Source organism: Ambystoma mexicanum, chromosome 9, assembly GCF_040938575.1.
Source record: "Ambystoma mexicanum isolate Mex_15411 chromosome 9, UKY_AmexF1_1, whole genome shotgun sequence".
In the NCBI taxonomy this organism is placed as follows: domain Eukaryota; kingdom Metazoa; phylum Chordata; class Amphibia; order Caudata; family Ambystomatidae; genus Ambystoma; species Ambystoma mexicanum.
This window is the reverse complement of record NC_090931.1, coordinates 1,290,832,421-1,290,858,245: the sequence shown is the minus strand read 5'-3', so window position 1 is coordinate 1,290,858,245 and position 25,825 is coordinate 1,290,832,421. Positions and strand designations below refer to the sequence as shown.

Here is a 25,825-nt window from a genome sequence, read left to right as displayed (position 1 = left end):
AGTGACCAGACTCACCCAGCTGTTTGCTGTCAGGAGAGCCAGCCGGCTCGCTGTGACCAGAACCTGTTGAGTGCAGAACCCGGTTGGCTGTCCTAAATCCTCAAACTGAAGCACGGATTGTGAGTATTACTCCATCCCATAGCCACACATTGTCTACCCTATCTTGATACTTTGTCGTTGTCCTATTTTCTAAGTAATCCTATTCATACCTTGGTAACTGGTTTAAGACTGTTAGAATTCTCTGTGCACCCTGTCCTTGATCCCAGCGTTAGTGTCACTTTTCTATACATTCCTGTCTTGCATAGATCATAAATCCATAGTCATATTTTGAATAATCAAATTAATTCCTACATAAAGTTGAACGCAGGGTGAAAAGGTTGGCGTCGCAAATCAACCTTGGAGCGTACCGTGTCTTTCTTTAACAATATAGTCTGAAAATCTAGTTTAAGTGAAACTTGCCTTTCTTTGCAAACCGAATTTCTCTTTGTAACTGCTTTCTTTTACCAAAAACCGAATATCTTTCACCTTAAAAAAAACGTATCCAATTATGCAGTTATAGTCACTCTTTCACTTCCATATTGTCCCTGTGATGTGCATCTATTCCCCAGCCTAAAAACCGCATTCCGATTGTGTATTTCACCAGTTTAAAAAAAAAAACGTTTTGACATTTAAAACTGAAAAAGGTGAAAATGCAACTTTTACACGTGGGATTCCGACTGCACTGCGGTTCTCACTTTCAAATTGCTTTTGAACTATGTCTTTTGTGATACATTGCTTATAGTTGCTAGGATTATTACATCCCTGATATTGTGATAAAACATATTTACCTCATTATTTAACTACACTTATAATTCATTATTTGTCAAAATCCGAGTGTCATTTTAAGCAATTGCAAAGGGTTTTGATATCCGTTTTTGCCTCTTATTTTGTGAGGGAAGGCCGTATTTTGATTCTGTTTGCTGCATAATATCCCCGACTCCTTGCTGCTTCTTCCTATCCACTCAGAATCTGATTAATTGTGGGTTGAGGGAACATTGCAGGGGGGAAACCTTAACTCGGGTGCTATGTATCCTAATTGAAAAAGTGCTCCTATTCATTTGTGCTTCGGATATATTCTTGTAGAAGGTTACCCACGTGTATTTCAGTGGTTTTCATTGTAATTATCTCCCCATTGGTGATTGCTGGCCAATATAAAAATGGTGTGATTTTCATTGAAATTAAAATTAATAAATGTTGTGTTACCACCCACCGGCCTGGTTCATGGTCCCGGGATACTTGTGACCCGGGATACTTGTAAAAGGGGGTGTAAAACGGGTTAAGCAGGGCAACTATGTTTTCAAGGGAGTTTAGGACTTGGCAAAAAAAAGTGAAGTTTAAATGCAACATGTGGAGAAAAAGACATTTGGAAACATAATGCAGCAGCATGCATAACCGTGTTTCTTTCAACATAGTTCTCGTTTGATTGGCAAAACATTGCAGCTGGCAAAAACACCTATCTGTTTAATTGAATTCTGCTGCTGCCACCACCACATATAATACTTCTTGATTGAAAAACTGTACAAAAAGAATCAAGTTGCTTTTTCTCACCTGTGCAGTTTTCCGCCATAAAATGGCTTGGTGTGAAACGTAATGGCGGCCGAGTAACCAGTCTTTGCACAATTAACGTTTACTTTTCCTCCCAACTCGACCCAAGGAACAGTCAAAATAGATCGGGCATAGGCACAGGGTAGGGAAAATGTGTATTCCTCCCCATGTTCCAGCAAGCATAAGAGACCTGGAAGTAGAAAGTAAGTACAAGATGTGTTACACAGAGTACATGCTGCCATTGAAAGTATTGGCTCCTGTACACAACCCGCACAATGGTTTCCCGATCCATTTCACTATTTATTGCAAACACTGGTCAATAACACGCTGAGCCTAGGACAGGACAGCTCCAAAGCATGGAACCATCACACTTTATTAAGAATAAACACTTGGCAGATCTAACAAACCTTTTTAAAGTACTACAATATGAATTGTGATGAAGTCCCCTGAGTCACCCCGATGCCATCCAGTGGGGCAACCAAGGAGGACAGGTTCCTCACGAAGCTACAGGAGGGAGAGGATGGCATATGGCCCATCCAAGAAGAGGGACAGGCCGCTCCAATCCAAAGTCTCACATTACAGTTGTAAGACATGCCACTGGGGTTTGGGGGGGGGGGGTGCAGACAACCAGTCCCCATCTTAGCTACTAATTCTGAATCCCCCTTTCAACATGGACGCTGGACTGATACCTTGCAGTGAAAGTGTTTGGGGTAGGAGCTGGAGACAGGAATGGGTTTGGAGAAAACTGGAGTTGAGAACAGGAGGACATGCAGAGGGATCAGAGGCCAGGACACTAGAGGATGTGTCCACAAGGCAGGGTCACACTGAAGCCTAAGAGCTGGAGAAGAGCTGCAGGAGACAAACTGAGTAGCCAAGAGCCTCGTAACAGCTGATAAGGAAACAGTGTGGTGGCCAAAGATAGTAAATGTGATCGGAGGGGTGAAGAAGGTGCAAGACTAACTGAATTTGAGAAGATCACAGAGGTTCGGGTGGTGTTCAAATGAGTTAAGTGCAAGAAATAACTGAATTGGAGAAGCTCATTCAGGATAGGGGTGGTGCCCAGAGGCGTGAAGGCGGCCTGAGGGAGAAAAGTGAGTCCGAGGTGGTTATGCAGGAGAGGGGCACTGCCCGGAAGAGTGAAGGAGGTGCAAGAGACAGTTGTGAATTAGAGAGGGGCATTGAGAAGTACAGTAGTGGCTGGCTAATGGGGAATAGAAAGTGGGAGATGTAAGTACGACCTGCAAGATATGGATTGTAGCAAGGCATAAATTAGTTTTCAACAATTGAGTAGCAGAGTTTGCTAATTACATTTTTCTTGATTAGCAAAGCAACCCATTCGATTAGCAATGTTGTACGTATGGTTTTTTTAATGTCACCAGAAGTAATTTTTACCCAAGAGATAAAATAGGCAACAATACAGCATTTTTTGTGCATCGCTTAAGACAGACATTAGTGAGATGAGTCAGGCCTTGCAAATTCTTATAAATTACGTTAGTATGACGCTGTGGCTGGGATACCCGATATTTGTTGCGATCACTTCCCATTAAATTAAGGATCAAGTCAGTCATAGGGGTGGATATGCCGAGCCAGGTATGTTTGCTGGAGGTATGGCTCAATATCTTCCGGCGTAGGCTCAAATTGAAGGATGACAAGAAGGAGGAACTAATAAAGCAGTGGTGTCAAGTTTGCTTGAACTTGATACTTTTCTGTCTGGGAACCTGGAGAGCAGGAACATACTGGAAGAGTTTGGTAGTATGTTGATGCAAGCCCTCTCTGGTGCTTTCTTGCCCTCCAGGCAAACAGGGAGGAAAGAGAAGAGGGGGCTGGTTTGATTATGTTTGCTCTAGAGCCATGAAGAACTTACTGGAGGCTCTGAGCAGTAATGCTGCATCCAAAACCACCATTATAAGCGCCAGATCAGGTTATAAGAAAGCTCTGGCTACAAGGAATAGAGTAAGAAGCATGGGAAGCCTGGGTGGTAGCCGCAAGGGATAATGATTCTGAATTATTCTGGGAAATTGCCCAGAAGGGCTCCCATTACAAATCCATTATGGAGACCCCAACTAATAATGTCACAGACAAGGACTGGTTGGAACATTTTCCCTCACTTTATAGTGTGGAGAGTAGGGTGTTGGGAGATGCACAAGTAGAAAGATGTAGACCAGAAGGCAGTGATGAGATGGGCACCGAGGTGGAGGAAATCAAGAAGGCCATTGGTTGCCAACAATGTAATCGAGCTCCGGGTCCAGATAATATTCCGACAGACCTATTTGTTATGGAGTAACCACAAAGGAGAGTTAAAAGGCAGTTCCCTCCTGTTAATGCCCAATAATTGTAACACTTACAAAACAGAAGGCTAATTATAAAGTTATTCCTATGGCTGAGTCCCTAGCCCACCACTTAAATGACCCTATCTGTAAATAATCTCATGCCAAGTGGATGTGGGCCCTAGTTGGTGCTGCTGGGCCGACTACAAATGGTCGAGATCCTGTCCCTATTCTCTCTAAAACACTTTCCTGGTGTCTAATAAGTGCACAGAGAGAGGAGGTCGATATATTGTGTTTTTATTTTGTCGCCCCCATGGTGTGCGTCTTATCATTAAAACAAAAAACAAAACAACTATTTCTATGGATAATGATCAATAGAATAGATTTTTTTAAAACAATATTCTTCCGCCAAACAATGGTGCAAAAGTATACGTGTGGATAACACTTTCAATTTCTTTTTAACAAGCCCTTTGTTTTCTTTATAAGGGGATTGAAGTCTGGGTTATCAGCCAGAACTATTAAACAGTCAACCGGTTTCAGCGGGATTCTCAAGTAGCCGCTTTCTTCAGGACGAATACTATTTTTTAGTTCTTTAGTTCTTGTATTCTCAACAATATCTTCAACACTGTGAGGTATTGGAGGGTGTCTTCTAGGGTCCAAAACTGGATAGGGTGAAACAATTCCTGATCCTATATGGACAAAGACAAGAGACAATTGGGGCTGATGTCAGTCTCAAGTACTATAATTAAAACTAAAACCTATTAGGAGCGAATATTTCACTGGTGATTCTGCCTACTAGAGATGAAGTTCTCCTTACCTCTATGGCAGAGTCCCAGGATCTGAAATGCGCTGTGCAACACAAATGGTTTCTACTGCGTCTAGAAGTCTTGAAAGTAGAGTCTTGTTTTCTCTCCTCACTTTATTACCCTGTAGTTGAAAAATGGGACATGTATATACTCAAAATTTGAGTTTTCTTAAATATCCAGACGTGCTCGCCCACTTTTGCAACTTTAAATCTGTAACCTTGTATAGGATTAGAACTAACGATGCGGCTATAGCCACAAACATGGTTTTCCTCCCTGTACAAACATGGTCTCTCCCTCTGAACCATATTGGAACACGAACTACAACTCCCAAGAAACCCTTGGCTGCCTCTGTGTTTTAAATATGCACAGACGCAGCCACAACGGCGGCAGTTTGTAATGCTGCACTCTGAGCTATAGGGGCACTCATTGGCCGAAATAGGAGTCCGCTTATTCATTTACACGAGCTATAACCATTTAGCCGCAAATTGCGGCTTTTCCATGCATACGCACACGAGAAGCGATTCGGCGATCACGTGACATGGCAATAATCCTGGGCCACTTTTCTCTGTAGCATATCTACATATGCACAGACCGGACCACAGGTATTACATAGCCCGGGAGTCTAAATTAGAGTGGCACCATCTGATACACGCGACACGATTGCGATCACGTGACACGGCACGTACGATCACGTGTCCGTGACGTACAAAATAAAATAAACTCCAAAACAAGATGGCGTGGTACCGGACTAGCGGACTAGACAAACGTAGGCGGATGGAATCAGCTCACAGTGGTAAGCGCCAACAATTACGCTCCACCATACCAATACATGATTTGGCCTAGGGACACGTTATAGGGCCCAGGTCTTTAGGAGACCTAAATGTAAATGAGTTCCAGTGAAATGGGGGACATCCAATACAGATATTTAGCTCCATGTGTGATTGCAAAACACAAATGAACACAGGATATTCTCCCATTGGGGAGATACACCTCAGAGAACGCCATAGACAAACAAAATGGGAACACCACACAGTTAGATGTGGTCACTTAAGAAAACCCAACAAATGTGAATAGCTAGATGTGGATATTTAAGAAAACTCAGATTTTGAGTATATACATGTCCCATTTTTCAACTACAGGGTAATAAAGTGAGGAGAGAAAACAAGACTCTACTATCAAGACTTCTAGATGCAGTAGAAACCATTTGTGTTGCACAGCGCATTTAAGATCCTGGAACTCTGCCATAGAGGTAAGGAGAACTTCATCTCTAGTAGGCAGAATCAGCAGTGAAATATTCGCTCCTAATAGGTTTTAGTTTTAATTATAGTACTTGAGACTGACATCAGCCCCAATTGTCTCTTTTCTTTGTCCATATAGGATCAGGAATTGTTTCACCCTATCCAGTTTTGGACCCTAGAAGACACCCTCCAATACCTCACAGTGTTGAAGATATTGTTGAGAATACAAGAATACAAGAACTAAAAAATAGTATTCGTCCGGAAGAAAGCGGCTACTTGAGAATCCCGCTGAAACCGGTTGACTGTTTAATAGCTCTGGCTGATAACCCAGACTTCAATCCCCTTATAAAGAAAACAAAGGGCTTGTTAAAAAGAAATTGAAAGTGTTATCCACACGTATACTTTTGCACCATTGTTTTTGGCAGAAGAATATTGTTTTATAAAAAATCTATTCTATTGATCATTATCCATAGAAATAGTTGTTTTGTTTTTTGTTTTAATGATAAGACACACACCATGGGGGCGACAAAATAAAAACACAATATATCGACCTCCTCTCTGTGTGCACTTATTAGACACCAGGAAAGTGTTTTAGAGAGAATAGGGACAGGATCTCAACACCATTTGTAGTCGGCCCAGCAGCACCAACTAGGGCCCACATCCACTTGGCACGAGATTATTTACAGATTGGGTCATTTAAGTGGTGGGCTAGGGACTCAGCCATAGGAATAACTATTTGTTATGGAGCCTGATCTCTGGGCACCAGTGCTCACACAAGGGTTTAATGCTATATGTGCAACGGAGGGGGGCGATTCCACCTTCATTGTCCATGGCGGTAATCCAGCACATTTACAGGAAGGGATCCCGGGCTTCCCATGCTTCATACAGATCCATCTCACTTCTGGATTCAATCTTCAAAATATTGGGTGGGGCTATATTGGCCAGACTGGAGGGCTGGGTTGCGAGTAGTGGAGTCCTCTCCCAGGGCCAGCTGGGATTCAGGCCAGGGCTAGGCACAGCAGAATAGGCACTTAACCTCCACCTTGTACTGGCACACTCACTTTATCTGAGTGAGGAGCCCATCTATCTGGCATTTATGGACTGGAGCACAGCATTTGACAAAGTCAACCGTGTAAAGCTGTGGGACATGCTCAGGCCCATGAATTGCCTGGGGGCACTGGTGGACCTTATGGCGAGGCTGCATGGTAACACTCAAGCCTGTGTGAGGAGTGGTGTTGGTAGGCGGTGTACGAGCTCCTTCAAAGTCGAATTGGGGGTGTACCAGGGATGTGTGCTGGCTCCCCTCCTATTCTGCTTATACATAAATGGTCTTTACAAGCACCAACTATGGACTTCCCCTGATGTCCCAAAGTTGGGTGGTCAGCACCTACCAGTTTTGGTGTATGCGATTGATTCCGTTCTGATGGCCCATACTCCAAGGGCACTGCAAACTCTCATTACGGAATATGCAGCCTTCATGGAGGACCTAGACCTGGTGGTAAACACAGCCAAGTCATTGGTGATGCCCTGCTGGAAGGGCAGAAGGAGGATCATTTTCAGGGCTATGTATTGTAGGACCATTGTTATCCCTAGGGTTGACCATTTCAATTATTTGGGTGTTAGATTTTCCGCCAACATGGGCACATGTCAATAAACAGGTCCTGCAGTTTAAGCAGGCTCTGGGTGGTGTCTCTAGGGCAATTTCCTTGTTCAAAGCAAAGCCGATAGCCTCCTTGCTCCAGTTGTACAAGTGAAAAGCAGCTTTGGTTGCCAAATTTGGGATGGGGCTGCGGGGTCATTCCAATGTTAATGTAATTCAGACCCTGGAGAACCAATTCATGAACAACCTGTTTGGGCTGCCAACTTCTGCTCCCAATTTTGGAGCTCTGATGGAATTGGGCTGTACTTCAATCAGTGATATGATCTCCCTGCAGCCAGTATTACACTGGCTTAGGCTATGGGGTAATGGTGGGGGACCTTCACACATGACAGATTACCTTCCTGATAGTGAAAGGACAGTCAAGGACCCGGGTGGTAAGATCCTGTGGTTGGCTTACATTAGGAAAAAGCAGAGGGGGATAAATTGCACACATTTGTATTCACCCAGTAGTGTGCTCACCGGGGGAGAAATTAATCGATGGACTGCTTGTTTTTATGAGTCTGTGCACCTGGATAGAGAAAGCAGAAAAATTATGAAGCCAAAAAAAAGAGGCCTGATGACTCACGTCTCCGGGTGTTCAGCATTATTTACTATGGGCAGACTTCCCTAGGATCGTGTCCTCGTGTCTAGGGCGAGGTTTAACTGCATCCCCCTAAAGGCTGTGGTGGCAGCATGGGCTGGGGGTGGCATGCAGATAGATCCTTCCCAATTTGTAAAGCTTCATACAAGGACCTGGCACATCCAATTCTGATTTACCTTGCATATGCTAAGCCGGGAAAACTGACTGCTCATACGACCCTATTCAGGGAATTTGGTGTTGTACAATATAGGCCTGCTCTAACCTATCTGCTATGGGCAAACTCACCTCAAGTGGGCTGGTTGTTACTTTCGTACTTAAAAAAAAAAGCCCTTTGCCATAGGAAACGTCTGCTCGATATATCGCCCAGACAATGAGTTTCTTTTGATATATTGATTAATGAACTGAATCCGTAATCCTTGTTCGTTGTCCCGGTTGTGGTTTTAAGAAGGTATGATAATTGTATGCATTTTTTAATGGTTCCGAATAAACTTGATTATGAGTTTACCTACCCTAAGCGAAATACACTCGACCCATGGCAATGTATGACAAAAATGTAAATGCGCTTTCTGTAAAATGGTGCATTCACCACAAACCCACTTTATGTTTGGCACACTGCTGCTAGCCATGCACAGTGATGCCTTTACTTGAGCCTTACTGCAAACAAAGTAAATGTTAAATAAAAGTTTCAAACATTCCCAGCAAATGGTACTCCCCTTCATAAAATCTACTCCACTATGCAAGTGGGCGAGTGGCCCTGTATGAATGTCTGTAAAATGTAAAAGTTTAGCTGCATGAATGGACATAAATAAATAGATATGATAAAAAGGCATTAACAACAGTTTGGCCAGCTCCCACTGCTGCAGGTGCAAATATATAATCCAATCATAATCATAGAGCAAAGTGAGCTTTGGAGACTAAAAACTGTATTGCTATTGCAGTAGAACTGTAGATGTACAGACTGGATGGAACTATTGATCACTACTTTGCGTAAACATCTAGTTAGCTTTGTGTATTCATTATGTAAGTGGAGACTAAGCAGAGTGGATGGTGTAGCAGGCTAAGAACTGGGCAAACTAGGCATAATAGTGTAGTTTGTGGCCATCTCACTTTCAAGGTGATTAGATAGAATGTCAAGGAGTATGGGAGCAGCTCGTAGGTTGAGCACGAGTTACACAGATGAATGCAACCAGCAGGTCACAGAACTAGGTTTGCCATCAAAAGCATTTGGACGTGTGATCATGTACATTTTAAAAAGTGTTCACTCGTCAATATGAGGCATCTTCTCCAACAAAATAAAATATAAATGACACATTTTGAACACTAACCAAAACTTTACTGTAAAGCGTTGGGGACAATGCAGTGTTTTACAGTAGCAATTCTGTAATCATGCATTATGTAATAACTTACATTTTTAATAATGGAATTGCATGAATGACCAAAAAAAAAAAAAAATTAGGTTATTAAGTTAACACACACTCGTCTTTACCAGCCAGGATATAATTACCTTAATAAAATCATCATCCTGATTACGTCCGGTTCGCAATTATTTGAAGAAAAAGAAAATCTTGCCTGAGACTCAGACGCAGACCTTTGGCACTGAAGAGTGGAGGAGATGATTATGGCTGCACTCTCTCTACATTAGCTTGTTTGAACTTGCAGTGAACAAAGAGAAGAGGGTGGAGAGAGCCATGACTGAAAAAGAGGTCTGTAGTGCATGCTGCGCTTTCACTGAGCTGGGCAACTTAAAGAGCTACCTTTGCTACACAAGTGTCAATTTAATTAGTAAACGTACAGAATTGCATAGCAAATTGCTAAGCGACACTGCTTACTTTATGCCTTGTGTAGACAAAAAGGTGCCTCAAGGGATGAAGATGCTGAGCAGTATGGTGGATATTTAGAGGTTTGGAACTGGGAAAGGATGGTATGCACAAGAGTGAAGAAGGGAAGAAAGAGGAAAGAATGGAGACAAGGATATGCAAGGTGGTTACAAAGGGATAAAGAAATGGGGGATGTGAAGCTGGTACAGGAGCTGATCAAGGAAGAGAAGCAGTATGATTTGGATAACAGGAGGAGGATTTGGTATAGGGGTAAAGACAAGAGCTAAATAAGTAAGGAAGCGAAGTACAATCGGGAGAAAAGAACACCAAGCATGAACCAGGACTAGGACAGCCTGGGAATGGTCTGTGAAAAAGAGCGGGAGCAGCTTGTGAGTTCTAGGGGCAAGGATTATAAAAGTGGAAGGAAGAGTCCTCGTCGTTCGTCACCCTCTCCATCCTGCCAAGCTTCCCTGATATGAACCCAGGGATTTGGGAGTTGCCATGTTCTGCGCCCAGGACCCTCGTTCCATGGTCGGACTCTGTTTTAAAATTGGCTCAGGCATGAATGCAAAAGTGGCTGACCATCACAAATAATAATTTGTTCCTTGTGACAAGCTGTTTGAATAGGACTTCTGGGGAAGTATTGCCAGTAAATTATATTGCACATTGTGCATTTTAAAGCCTTGTGCACTTACCCTTGCACTTGCCACCAGCTGGCTGTACTTTTTACCTATTATTTATTCTGGGATCCCATGTACTGCACTGTCCCCTCCCCCCTTCCCCTTCCCCCCCCTTCCCATGCACTTGCGCGATCTGAATGACACCTGGCCTAGTAGGATCGCCGTTTTTGTCTTCCCTCTGTTCCGCCTCCCTGCCTCATCGCACCTCGAAACACTTGTGTATAGGCGCCTTACAAATGCCATATCATATTTGTTCAGGAATACTGATCAAAACTACCAAGTGCACAGTGCAGTAACTCAAACTAGCCCACTTTGGCCAAAAGCCAGCCCACTTTCTATTCCTGATTAAAAAAATATTTCCTCAGTGTTTGGCAAAGCACCAATTGCTAGCTGTCAATGCATATGCTTTCCTGATCAGTGCAATTTCCATCTTGTGACGGTCAGGGTATGCAGCTATTTTTCTGGCTTTGATAGGATTGTTTATGCAGAGAACATTCCAGCTTAAGAATTTCATTGAAGTAGGTGCACTAAAAATCACCAAACGGTGGAACAACAGCAAGGGCAATAAACTTTAAGCATGTTATAGACACTGCATGAAATCAAACAGCTGAATTGAACGTCATAGAATAACTTTGCAAATGATCCCCTTCATTTCCCAAACCAACTATCAACCCCAACCGAACAGTGCGCCCCCCAGTCGCAAGCTGAATGGCAAAACATGCCGAGAGGGAAATTACCACACTACATATGTGCACAATTACTCCGATGCCATAAAACATGTACTCTTCGATACAGCCTTCCCTAGTAAAGAGAGCAGTTAGGTCAACCAGGGTCTCCAGATAGAGCAGGAGGACAGCGTGATGCACCCGGTCTAAGTGGACGTGCTGTCTTCGACGGAGTTTCCAGGTGTCATGCGACTCGTGGTGTAAAGGGCGCGGCTGTTTTTGGCTGTGCGGCTGGACTTCTGGCTTTGCTGACCCTGCTGGCTCTTGTCTGCTTACCTGATCTGGAAGTATCATCCTGCTCCGACTCGCGTGAGTCTGGTGGCTGGAGCCGTCAACAGTTGAAGAGAGCGAATTACTTCCTGTTGCTTCCTGGTTTCCCACGTGACCCGAGTCACATGACCTGCTCCTGCCACTCCCACAGGAAACTAACATAAAAATGTCTCTCTATGCTCATGGAACACTAGAGTCCATAAACACCTTCTTACTGAAGGCTCAATTGCACTTGCTGAACTTGATATAATATGCCTACAAGAAACTTGGTTAAAAGAAGAGGTAGTATGTGAAGGCTTTATAACCCTAACAAATCCTGCGATCTCTTCTCAACAAGGCTGACCGGCATCAGGCATGCTGATCCTTGTAAAAATTAACCCTACATGGACAATTGTATCAAGACAGAACATTCACCCTTGGGCCCAGTACATGACCATTCTCATACCAACTCCTAATAAAGATCGAGATCAACGTATGGAAATCATCTACGTTATTTTAAATATATACTGGAATCCGACTGCGATGAATGATGTTCCTCGATTCCATATATGATGAAATTGATAATATTGCCTCAGTCAATCATGGAGCAGAATTCATAATTACAGGGGATCTTAACATCCATTTATTTGATAAAGAAGGCCTTAAATTGGAGTCAAATGCATTATCAGCCAGAGCTAAAACATGGGTCAAAGAATTATCCATCCGTAATATCCTACTAATTGATCCCACTGTGAATAATAAAGGAGTACCTCTCCCGACATGGTCACGTGAAAATTCAACATCCATCATTAACTATATCTTTACATCAGAAGGGATAAGAAACCTAATCATTTCTACTGACAACACTCCTCAATCCACCAGCAACCACCATCAAATAAGAATCACATGGGACACGGTAAGAACAAAATATCCACGAATAAATTTGCCAGCTTTGGAGATCAATAACGGTCTTAGTAAACTCTGTATCAAAAACCATCAAATACCTGGCTTATTATCAATCTTTAAAGAGTCACTGCTTCAGGACCAAGCAAAACTTAACTACGGTTGGATTCTTGAGAAATAACAACCGTGTCATAAGATAAACAAATCTACTAACGTACATAATCAATTCAATTCAGAAATTGTACTGAAGAAAAAGATTCTCCAAAGGCAAATTAGGCAACTAAAAAAAAAATGAAAATCCGATTTTGAAATTAAAATAAAAAAAGAACAAAAATACTCAAATGCAATTAAAGCAATCAAGGCCCAAATAAAACAGAATGATGCTGAAGCAATTCTAGCTGCACTCAAATAGAAAAACACAAGGCATTTATGGTCTCTATTGAACGCCAGTCCCAAAGCAACATCTATGATCCAAGAAGTGGAAGCTCAAGAATGGATTAAGCACTTTACAACACTCTATAATCCCTACCTCAATGTCTCATTAACCGCTACAACACAGAACGAGGATTCTTGGAATCTCAATTGGGATGTTAATGATATAAGAAATACAATCATGAATCTGAATCCCTCCAGAACTCCGGGACCCGATGGGTTATCAAATGCTATGCTCAAAGCAAATCCGAACGAATGGGCAGCATTCTTCATTCTGCTTCTTCAACTTATCGAAAAAACGAAACAAAACCCTCATAGTTGGACTTTGGCCGTTTTGATTCCCATCTTCAAAGCTGGTGATCGCAAAAGCCCGACTAACTACCGACCCATTGCCCTGCTAGATCCCCTGGGCAAATTATTCTCAGGATTTCTTGTTAAAAAACTTAACACCTGGGCTGAGGAGAATGCAAAGCAAGAACAAAGACAAACTGGCTTTGTCAAGAAAGTTGGAACAAACGTCAATCTACTGCTACTGAATCTGATTAAACATGAAGCGATAATCAAGAAACATCAAGTATATGCCATCTTTATAGATTTAAAGATGGCCTTTGATTCAGTGAACAGGTCAAAGCTTTGGTCCAAACTTACGACCTGGGGTTGTCCAGCCTCTATCTTGAATCCCATCAAGCAGCTATATTCAAATACCTCGGTTAGAGTCCGGCTAACCAATGACGGGATGGTAACATCTCCCATTCACACCTCCAATGGTTTGAAACAAGGATGCCCATTGGCAGCCTGCCTCTATAATTTGTATACCTACGACTTTCGTGAGAAAATCCAAAACTCAGCTGCAAACCCGCCAAAAGTCAACAATGAATCTATTCAGACATTAATATACGCTGATGATATTATAATTTTGGACAAAACCATATCGGGTCTACAAAAATCTTTAGATAAAACTCAAGAATACATGCATGAGAACGACCTGGTGATTAACGGCAATAAAACAAAGATAATGAAACTTGCCTCGCGTAAAAATAATAAATCAACTCTGAAAATATATCTAGAAAGTAACATGATCGCTGTAACAACGTCAATGAAATATCTGGGTGTGATGATCAACTCTTCCGCTAATGAACAAGAATGGAAGAATTGTATCGAGGAAAAAGCCAGATCCCTGGCCAGACAAGGCTGTTTCTTTCATAGAAAGTATGGAACATACTCTATAAAACCCATAATAGCCTTGTATAAACAAAAAGTAATCCCGATTCTGACGTATGCAACTGAGTCCTTGGTCAACCAAGAAACCATAAACTGGACCAGATACGAAGCACTGTTCTGGAGGAAAACTATCTCTCCCAAAAACGTTTCCAATGGCAAGAATCCGTTACGAACTAGCTATGCAGTCCATCAAATCAATAGTTTTGTGGAAACAAATGGACCTTCTCAGGAAAATAATCTCCAAAGACAAGATCCCGTCACTGGAAATATTGAAAGAAAAAAAACAGCTCTCCACATCACAGCACTCTCAAAATGGGTTTCTGAAATCCAAATGAAGTTGCAAACCGAAGATATCTCTGAAGAAATGCTGATCAATAGACCTCAGCACGCAAAGAGAAGAATACAGACCAATGATTGGATCCAAACCATAGCTGACCAAAATAAATACAAGAGACATCTAAAATGTCAAACAGAAGCTAGAGGTCTCCATGAGTTGCCTGCTTATTTAAATCTCTTTCCAGATTGTAACATTTGTGATCTATTTCTCCGATTTAGGTTTAACATCTTACCAACTCGGGATTACATTTCTATGATGGACAAAACCAATAAAACAAGTCCTCACTGTCGCTTTTGTAAAGACACAAATTGCAAGGAAACTCTATTCCATTTGATTATGATTTGCCCGGCACCGAAGGACCAAAGATCCTTGCACAGAGACTATTTCGGGTTATCGAGGAAGCAACTGACAACTGAAGAAAGATGGGACAATTTGTTAAGAGGACAAGATAAAAACCTAATTCTGACAATCAAATTTTGGTTGGCAATTACTAACTGAAAGTCAAAAGGAATGAATGAAATATAAATATTGACTTTGATACTCACTCTCCTTTTTCTCCCTTTTTTCTTTCTCTCCTTCCTATTCTTCTATTTTTAATGTAATACTTCATTGATCTGTTATGTAGAAATGCACAGTTTGTAAAATCAAACAAAACATTTGAAATAAAAAATAAAAAAAACAGCGTGAAGAGAAAATAAGCCAAGCGGAGGATGCATCGCCATTTTGAGAAATGGCGGATTTAATACAATATGATGGCTTCAGTGGGTGTTGTGAAGAAGAGGACAATTGTTGAACTATATCCACAACTTAGCTGGAAAGAGCACTGCATATGGAGCCCGTCAGTCTCTCAGTAATTGTTTAGCTGCTTGGAATGACTTGTGGGCTGCAATGAATTGACATACTACGAATTGCATCAAATCCGTCTAAAGAGGGGGAAAGAAATCAGGATCGCTGAAAATGCTAGAGGACTAAGAGCAGTCACCCTTCCCGCTAGCATAATGCAGCATCAGATCTTAGTCTATGTAATTTAAGATTCTAGCAAGGATGGCTCCGGGCCTAGGTTTTTAGTGCTTTTTCCACTAAAAAATGTGGAAGGAGGGGATTGCCAAGTATGTCTTTAATCAGGCCTTACACAAACAGCTAATTATTTCCTTTAATGGCATTTTCAGAAACTCCTAGCAAACGTATTTGTGTCACGAATGACACTAAGGTCCTCACACTTCATATGAGCAGCATGAAGTTCCTTGCAATAAGGTCACGTTATCTTTGTCATACAATCCAATGTTTGTTCTCAGTTGTCAGAGCACTCTCCTTGTCGAGCTTTACTTCAATACATTTACATTAGCAACCAAGTCCTCCAGTTTAGTGTGGATAGCTGTTGACCCCTTCTGTATATTATGTATGACCAGCGCAGTTCAGATTCCTCCTCTGATTGGGGCTGCTGAGGTAAGCCCCCCATAGCTTCCTGACGTAAGGATCTTGGTGGGCCCGCTTAGCATTCATTATAGCTTAACAGTCCATCAGGCCAGGTCTCCCAGCTCCCTTGGTCATGCAGGACTGAGATATGCGAGTGAATTGGAAACCCCTCAAGCTGAATGACAGGATGACTATTAGCATGTTGCCATGCAAACATGCAGCAAAATTATGTTCTATAGTAATGAGAGGGAGCACGACTCAGGATATTGTCGTTAGCTGGGCCAGTAGCATATATTGAGTTATGAAAACTCTGAAGTTCAACCACAGGGATTGTGGGTTCCCAGCCTTGCGCTCAACAGCACAGTATAAGCTTCAGGAGCAAGCAGGCCTCCAATCCCACAAAAAAGTGGGCACCAAATAATACATTCTACTCACCCCATGCACCGGGGTCAAGATCACCTCTCCATCACTCCTTTCATAGCAGACTAGGCTCGGAAAAGGATACTGCAACAGCGCCGAAAGTAGAGCACACCCAGGTTGAAGGGAGAACAGACTGCAGCGGGCACTCAGCCAAGGGAAACAGGAGCGACTGACAACATCCCCAGACAGCAGGGAGAAAACCAGTGTAGTGAGGTCAAGATCCAAAGCTCCCTGGAGGGGCTTCACAACAGCGCGCAAAGGAGAAGTCACCCACTGCCCAAAACACCACAGGCACTGGCGTTCCCTGCTCCACAGTACACATTCACCACAGTGCACAGCAAGAGGACACAGTCACTCAGTTCTGCAGGCACAGCAGCAGGAGAGTTTCACAAGTTTGTAAACACACGTGCACATAGCAACGGGCTATTCAAAAAGAATGTGCAGAATATTGTAGATCACAAAACTCAAGCGGCCATCTTGATGGCTGTGCAGCAAGACGCCTGGCCACCCCCCCGCCCCCAAACATGTCCTTTTACCCATACTAATTTTTAACCTTCAACCAAAGTGTTCTAGCCGCAGAACTGGTCCTAACCTATGGGACATAGGTTTTTCGCTGGACAGCCATAGATGGGATGGTTTTAATAGATCTTTGAGAACCCTGGCCCAATTTAGCTCGCCTAAAACATGTTATCCTCTAAATAGCTCCAAAAAGCCATAGCTTTTTGCAAGGTTGATTTAGACTCCACTAAAAGTTTCAGCAGACTAGGACTTGAGACTTACGGAACATAGAAAAAAAGTATTTCAAAATGACAAATACCCATTTGCCAGGTGGCATTTGGTTTCCACCTTCTCTTTCGTTAATGTGAGTGGTCAGATTCTTGGTTTTCCATCTTTGTTGTGGTTTCATTTAAGGATAGAGTCTTCCCATCAACAGTTCTCAGAGTTGCGTGCCTTATGTCCATAAACCAACCATCAATTCTCAGGATTCTCTTGTGGCTGAGAGTACCACAGCACTCCTGCCAGCCCCACACCGTCAGCATGTGCAGAAACCGCCAGTTCCAGTTTTCTTATGCTCATCAGCACTACTGTCATAGTTACATCTCCTTGGTTTCTATATATTTTGTCAGCATCATTGCACAGTCACGCACTGTAGAACCACAACTGCCGACACTTGACTTTTGTTCACTTTCTGGTGTCAACGCCCTGCTATGGTTGCAGAATGTTAGAACCGCAACTGTCAACAGTCTGTTCTTTTTGTCCTCTTTTCGGTTTGTTAGTGCCACAGCACAGTATTGAACCAATGCTCCCAATTAACAGCTTCCTTGGCTCCCTTGTTAGTTTGTTACTGATACTGCAATAATGCACCTCGACTTCCAGCATTCAACTTTTTAGGTTCCCTTTCTGTTTGTGAACCCCCATATGCTGTCAGTTTCAAAACCAAAACTCTCACCATTCAGTTTTCTTTTGGTACCCCTGCACTAACGTTGTCTAGTGTTAGAATCACAACTGCCAACATTCAGCTTTCTTGGTCTTCCTTCAGTTGTCAATGCCCTTATGCTGCTGCGACACAGGGCTAGAACCAAAACTCCTAACCTTATTTCAGCCAGAGGATGTTCCCAAGCTTCTTCTCGGAGGTCACCTTCTACTTACTTAGTTGTTCTCCAACTCTTCACGTTCCCTTTAGTAACACTACCAAGTCTGTTCTCAACTCTTTTCAACAGTACCTCTCAGGACTTTGTCCAATACCCCTTTACAATGTCAGAGGAACTACAAGAACAGCTTTTGTACCCTGTTCCCACTAGTCTGTGGTATGCTTTCTCACTGCGACTACGTTTGCAAGGCCCCACTCAAATAAAATGGCCTCTTGCTTATGGTAGCTTCATTCATCAGATAATTGCCCATGGGAACAATAACTTGAAAGTCGCGCAGTCCTGTTGGTTTTCACTCAACCAGCATCTCAGCTATGTTCTCCGTTCCACTTTCTGTATTCCCCACCTTTTCTATTAAGAAATTGCTTCCTCTACCAACCTTCCTCTATTTATAGTCCCCATGGTATAGCTAGAGAGGTCAATGTTCATTGTGATAGAAAAAAATAATTATTCCGAATATTTGAGAACAAAAAGGTGCTGCTTGTAACACCATATAGTTACAGAGAACATGTTCCCAGCAAAGTGCAGTTACGGCAGTCGTGTAGCAGTGGATTGACCTCTTGTTTTCCAATGCAGGAGCCTCTGTATTTAGATCCTTGCCTCTGTGCCCTTAACTTTGGAGGCACGGTTCAGCAGACAATTTGGAGTCCCTTGTTGTTTGTCTCTACAGTCACTGGAGTGAGAGGAGGAGGAGGCAACTATATATAATGCGGCACTGCGTAAAGTGCACAACTAATTGCAGTTACGGCACTTGTGCAGGGGCAAAGGAGCTTGGGGTAAGAGCTTTCTCCACAATGTCAACCTTTACACGAAGAAATAAGGCTAGCCTACACAAGCAGATGGCACCAATTCCTTCAAACCTACCAATCCGGGTTCAGACAGCAACGATAGGTGGTCGACGGTGCCCTCAACATCCTCGATAACGGCCAAACCCGGCCTCCCAGTTCTAATCAACCCCTCAGCTGCTTTTGACACAGTAAAGCTCCAGGCGCTCGCCGACACCCTACATCGGTGCATGGGGATCAGTGACTTTGTTCTACGCTAGTTCAAGTACTACCTCGCCAACCACCAGCAGTTTGTTCAGATGAAATACTCTAGATCGCCAATGCTACACATCACCTGCGGAGTCCTGCAGGGTTCCATGCTCTCTGCAATGATCTTCATTCAGTACATGGAGTCGCTGGGAGCCCTCCTAGCCACACACAACATCCACCAATAGGACGACACCTCAGGATCAACACCATCAAGGATGTTCACAGGCTCAAAATCAACCTCTCTCTGATCCAGATTTGGATGCCCAGTCCATACTTGAAGCTCAACTCCTCCAAGCCTGAATTCCTACTCCTCACCAATAACACTGAACACCCAGATATACAGACCCACCAGACTATCAAACATGAACCCTGAGGGCTTCACACCAGCGCTCACCGCCAGTGTCGTCTCTCGGGTTCCACATTGACAAATACCTCTCCTTCAAGACATACATAGCTATGAAAAGTCAGACAGCTTGCTTGGTATCAGCTCTCTCTTCTGCAGAAAGTCAAGCTCTTCCTCCCTCTTGACAGATTTAGATCTACCATTCAAGCACCGGTCCTATCCCACCTGTATGGGGCAATGCCCTTCTCGAAGGCCTCCTGTCGTCCTCCCTTGTGCACCAGAGAACTGTCTTGCACGCAGCCGCACGCCTTATCAAGGGTCTATGCAGATATGACTACATGACTCCGGCCCTCATCGACCTTCACTCGCTCCCACTGCACACACAAATAATCTTCATGTCTTGCTGCATCACCTATAAGGCAGTTGCTATCAAGTCACCCAGCTACCTTGTGGAGAAACTCAGCATCTACGGCTGACAGCACACCACCTGAAGCCAGGACACGTGCAGACTTGAAATTCACGATTTCAAAAAGGAAAGGACCCGGAAACTAGCCTTCTCTGTCTATGCCCCAAGACTATGCAACCTCCTCCCCGTCAGCATCAGACCCGCTCCTACAATTCAGAAAAGAACCCAAGCCCCACCTCTTCAGGGAGTGTCTCCTCCTCCTCAACACCTAGACCATCATGTCCGCACCACCTGACTCGCTAGATGCCGTCCACCCCTTTCCTCCCCGCCGCCCTGCACAGCTTTACCCCTCCACTGTGCCCCTCTGTATCCTACACACGCTGTATATCTGTTCTGTTACCTCTGTAAAGCATTCTGTTGGGTATCTGTATTGGTGGGTAACTCTAAAGCGCTAAAACCATAATAATAACTAAGTGAAATGAGATATGGGCCAGTAAATACCGATGCCAAGAAATCAGTCTCGAGATGGAGTGTCTTGCATTTGCAAACAAAAAGCTTGCATTTGAGCTAATGTGCATGCCCACGGTGCATTGTTATATGTATATTGCTCTGAACTGGAGGGGAACTTCCAGTGATCACTACATGGGGGGTACTTAATCAGGTGTGACTTAGCTGAAATGGCGCATTTCATTTCAGATTGAAGTTTTTTTCCCCAAAATTTTTATAAACTGTGATGATGTATCAGCAAGGATTCCCCCAGAAAACCTGGCCTGGGGTCCTTCGCATGTGACCAGAAAGGTAGATGCTTTCTGATCCCGACACTTGGGTTGGTGTTCTGCCGGAGGATCAAATGGGGGAGGGAGAGAACAGATCAGGAGGAATGGGAAACCCCCTTGTTTAACTTTCCCAAACCCCCAATCTTCTAATGGCTTATTGCAAAACCGAAGATGTGAGAAAAACTACTTTTGTGACTAGGGACTTCAGGTCCCATATTTCCTAAGTACTGGGACGAGGAAGAGGGATGAAGAGGAACAATGCTGCAGGAGTGGTCAACTCATTAATGTAAATGACCAACACCTGAGGAAGACTGGAAGGCTTAAAAGGCCCCCTCAGGTGCAGGCATCAGAAAGGAAAAGAGCAAAGTGAGCAGGAAGAGTAGTGCAGACTGTATGCAGCCGAGGTCGGGACTGGAGGAGAGAGAAGACATCGGGAACACTGTGAAGCCAAAGACAGTGGCTGGTCCTGAGAGGGTCTATGCCTCCAGTTGTGCCAATTGCAGAGGTTGTACAGTGGGAAGCAGGTGAAATGGATGCATGCCCTTTGAAGACATATTGTGCAGAGGCTGTGGAGCGGAAAGCAAAAGCAGCAAGGGAATTTTCTTCATATCGAAAGGTCTCTGGCAAGGTGGCTGCCGTGCACCAGAGAGTCTCAGGAGCAAAGGAAGCTCCAGAAACGAGTGGTACGGCGAAGGCAGACAACAAGGAGAAACTGCTTGCCGGGTCGCGAGTATCCACTGCAGCAGAAGACCTGCGAACGCAGAGAGTATCGGAAGCGTGCGACTTACCTGGTGAGTACACAATTTGAAAGTGCATAACATAAATAAGACTCTATCCTTATCAGTATTTGATACCTGTTCAGTGGGGAAAAGAGTGGCAAAAATGCTGCCCTTGTGGCAGAGGTTATTCAGAAGGAGAGGAGCATAATTTGGAGAAGAGTATTTAAGAACACCAATATGAATTATGTTTTTCCTGAAGAGTTGTTAAAAGGTGCAATGCTGCAAGAGAACGAACATGTTGAAGCTGTTGTAAAGTTGTTTAAGTCAGAAGTTACCACTGAAGCACGATTCATTTTGTGAAACGCTGTTCGGGCATGGGATTATACCTGGATGGCAAACCTTTGAAGTAGTAGGCCTTGCATGGAAGTAAACCAGATAGCAGTTGATGATGTGCTGCAAGGTGGTCCTAACAAAGACAATTTATTTATTAACCTCTCACCCAAGAGAAAAGAAAAACATTCATATAAAAAATTTGTGGGCAATCTTTGCCCGCACATTTGATACGACAACCGCACTAAAACATTCCTTAACATAAGGAAAAACAGACAAAGATAATCGAGCAAATACCATTGTTTACAACGATCCTCAATATTAAACTAAATTTACTCTTAGGGAATATCATTAATTTCAGACCGGAACCCCTCTACAAGTCATATGCAAAAGTTCCTCTTCCGAGATGTGTGTATCTTGACTTAGCTTGTCAAACACTTCGCCCAAGAATTTTAAAATCCCAATGATCAGGGAGTTTTGTTCCCGCGTAGAGACCCATGCCCATAGCTCTTCTTCCCACAGTGTAGATACGTCGTTCAGGAATTTCCCCAAGTATCTTTCCCTGATAATATTCAATCCTGGACAACCCAAAACTGCATGCTCAAGTGTTTCTCCTCCTTCTGCAAAATCTGCACTCCAGTTCGTTGCTATTCCATTGTTTCCGTGCCAGCAGTACTTCCTTTGTGTGGAACAGATTTAATGGGAATCTTACGAAGTTCTGGCGCAACAGGCTACTGGGCATTTTTTTAACCAAGTACTTACGCAGTGCGTCCCTCTGTCTTGATTCCCAAGCTGTTATCGGGAAGAGTTTGCAGCCCCCTTTTTGTTGACAGGTTTGAACCCAGTCCTTTTTTCATAGCCTTTTTTTCACCATGATGGGATTTTGCTCTAGAGTTTCTTCATTCACTTCCAACTCACTTAGGACGGCTTGTCATGTCTCATTCCATTTACCAAAGTTTGGCCATTACCCTTAATGAATGCCTCCCCTGAGATTTTGAAACCTCTGTGCTTTTTCCCTTATGCACTTCCGCCAGAGGGAATAGAGTTTTCCAAGTTAACATTGCTTCGAAAGATAATAGAACCAGTTCATGCCTAATGACCAGGATCGGGAATCCTCCCGGGAGCCTCAAATCCTGCCTCCAAAAGAGCCCCTCTAATTTCCCCCAAATACTCATTGGTGTATGCAGAGCGCCTTCTGCTCCATAGGTCACAGATGGACCGACTTTTAGTTGATAAAAGGTTAACAGTGGGATTATGGTGAACTTACAACATTTCTTTGAAAGCATCAGTCCCTTACCCACCAGGTGTCAAATTTTTGCCCTCAATAACTCTACCCTTGGTGAGTCATTTCTACTGAGGTTTACGGTAATTCCCAAGTATGTGAATGTGTCCACCCTTGTGAACCTTTCTCCCTCAAGGTACCAATTTCTCATCTTCGCCCTTTTACCTGCAAAGACTTCATGACTAGAATCCTGGACTTGGATGGATCGATTCTCAACCCATTTCTTTTAACGTATTCAGAGTGCATCCAGGTTTCCTTGCAAGCCTATTGGTGTTTCATCCACAAGAACCAGGTCATCTGCATATACAATGTTGCCTATTCACTCTCCACTTATTCTTGGGGAGAATACCCTTACCTCACCCAACACTTCCCCCATGTCAGAGATGAAGAACGTAAACAAGATTAGTGCCAGTAGGCACCCTTGTTTGAGTCCACTATATGTATTTATGGTTCCGGACAGTAAGCCTGCACAATTCAACCTGACCCTTAAAGTTGTTCCCTCATGCAGCTCCCTTATAGTAGAGACCAAGTCACTTGGACAGTCCCATCTAACCAATTTCTGCCATAGTGTTTGTCGGTTGATCGAATAAAAGGCCTGAGCCAAATCTATAAAGGCCAGGTACAACGATTTCCTGTCCAACAATGCTTGGGCTTTCAGAAAACTAAGCAGTAGAAAGTTACAGCCAGTTCCCATCCCCTTCTCGAAACCAGACTGCAGAGGATCAAAGCGCCCGTTCTCTATGACCCCATTCTTCTAACCTATGCCAGAGTAGAACTGCAAAGATTCTCCCTATTACATCCAGCAGAGGGATAGGTATATAGTTTGCAAGGTCCTCTCGAGCTCCTTTCATGACGATCGGTATCGTGTTCGATTGTTTCCAAGAGTCTGGGACCTGGCCTTCTGCCAATATTTGGTTAAACAAGATGGTTATTAACTCTGCCCATGCCTTCATATCTTTTGTTAGCATGATGTTAGTTATCCTATCAGGCCCAGGAGCCCTCGAGTTGCTGGCCTTTTTTAAGAGCACTATGTCAGTTTGTCAAAGTCACTGGACCAACCCCCTCTTCTCTCAGTTCTTCGTTGTGTTGTTAACTCTCCACCTATAATAAACAAATCTGAAAAATTATCCATCCATGCCTTCTCTGACAGCATTTAATTGGATCGACTGCTGTGAGTACTCAAGGGAATTTATAACTTTTTCAGATTTCTCCAGTATTTTTGGATTTCATTTCCCTTAGCATAGCCTCTGTGTCCCTTTGGAGTTGTAAGGCCCCGCCTAGAACGGGACCAATTTTTATATACATGGCGCCTGTGCCTCGGAAGTCTCAGCTTCTCTTCTAATGTCACTGAAGGCAGGATTTTAATTGCCTTCATGTCTTTTGTCAACAAGCGCTTAGCTAAAACTATTTTTTACACATTCTTTTTGTCTGTTCCCCCCCATTTCTTCTTCAAACTCTTCCAAAAAAGACAGGTAGTCGACAAACTCACTTCCCATTCCTCCCATGCCCGTCTCCACCTCCTACTTACATTTCTCGGTCATATATTCAATGTTCTCTTTAATGAGTCAGTCTATTACAACTTTGCTTCACCTCAAGATCTTTAGGGACCCATTCCCTTTTGACAATTTTTCCACTTTTCCAAATCATTTTCAGACCGCTGTGATCACTATTTACCATCTCCAGGACTTCCATAGTTGTTACTTGCGAGGCAAGATTGGCTGAGACAAATGTGGTCGATGGTTAAGCAAGACTCTTCCCCTCCTCCAAGTGAGCCTACTAGGCACATCACCACAGACCGATCTGTTGAGAAGATGCCACTCTTTCAGTCCCACCTCCTCCCTCTATACTCGCTCTCCCTCTCGTTCTCCCCTCTGCCCTTCCGTTTCCCACTTGGCTTATTTCCCAACTTTGCTCCCGGGCAGGGCATTTTAAAGTCCCCACTTAAGATAACGGAGTACTCCGTAGTTCGATCAATACTGGCATCGGAAAGTTCTTGCAAAAATTATTGTGTTAAGATAGCTTTCGGATTCCAGTGTATACTACCAATAAGTAGATCCTTTTCCTTATCCCTGGAGTGTCTGACACACTAACCAACAGAGCCGGAGTAAAAAGGTTGGGGTTGAACAATGCCATCACTCTCCATCCCAAGCCTGATCCAACAGCTATAATGAGTCCCGACATTGGCCTACCCTTATCCCCTTTCTTCCTGGATTCAAGAACACTGAATAACCATTCATATGTGGCTTTTTTACTAACCATGTTTCTTGGAGACACAAGAAGTCATGAAGTAAAATCACGGTTGCCCTCCCCAAATAAATTAGCAAAATTCCTTGTATTCCAGGAGCACAGACTTCAACTTCTCAGACCGCCCGCCCCACTCCCCCCCCACATCCAGCAATTATTTTCCACCCTCTTTGGCCAATGCTTGTGGTAGCCAATCTCAACATTCCTCACCTTCTTCCCTCCCTGCCCTCTCAGTAGCAGGTTCAACTATCCTGCTCCTCCCATCAGGACCATTGATGGTTACTTTGAAGACGGGTTTTTCCTCCCACTTGAAGGATAATTTTTGACACATCTGATCCGTGCCCTACTCCCTCCCCTTTTCCTTCCAATCCTTTTTCCACCTCCCGTTTTCCCGGGAGCCCTTTTCAATTTTAATTTCCCTCCTTCCACTCTCCTCTCTCGCCACCCGTCCCTCTCTGGTAGAACTTCAGTCAAGTCAAACCCCAAGGGCAAGAGGAGGGCTGCATCCTCCATCAGTCTTTCACCAACTTGGATGCCAAACATAGTTTTATGGTCAGTTCTCGTAGTGCTCATAAACTCCACTGACTCAATATCTTTAGAACGAACTGCATGTAACTTCAGTAGATGTTGCAACAGCCTCAATTAATTTCCCCTATTTAGGATCAGTCTGTCTTTTATCTCCAGGATCCTAGTCAGTCAAGCACATC

The 25,825-nt window shown here is 43.5% G+C and overlaps 1 protein-coding gene across 1 annotated transcript in view; it reads right to left on the bottom strand.

Annotated features, from left to right (window-relative positions):
* The window catches only part of OSBPL11 (oxysterol binding protein like 11), a 719,530-nt gene that overhangs the window by 166,237 nt on the left and 527,468 nt on the right, over nucleotides 1-25,825 (bottom strand). Inside the window, exon 10 of the mRNA XM_069616637.1 lies at nucleotides 1,588-1,774. Within this exon, the coding sequence (XP_069472738.1) occupies nucleotides 1,588-1,774 (187 nt within the window). The remainder of the gene's footprint in view (nucleotides 1-1,587; nucleotides 1,775-25,825) is intronic.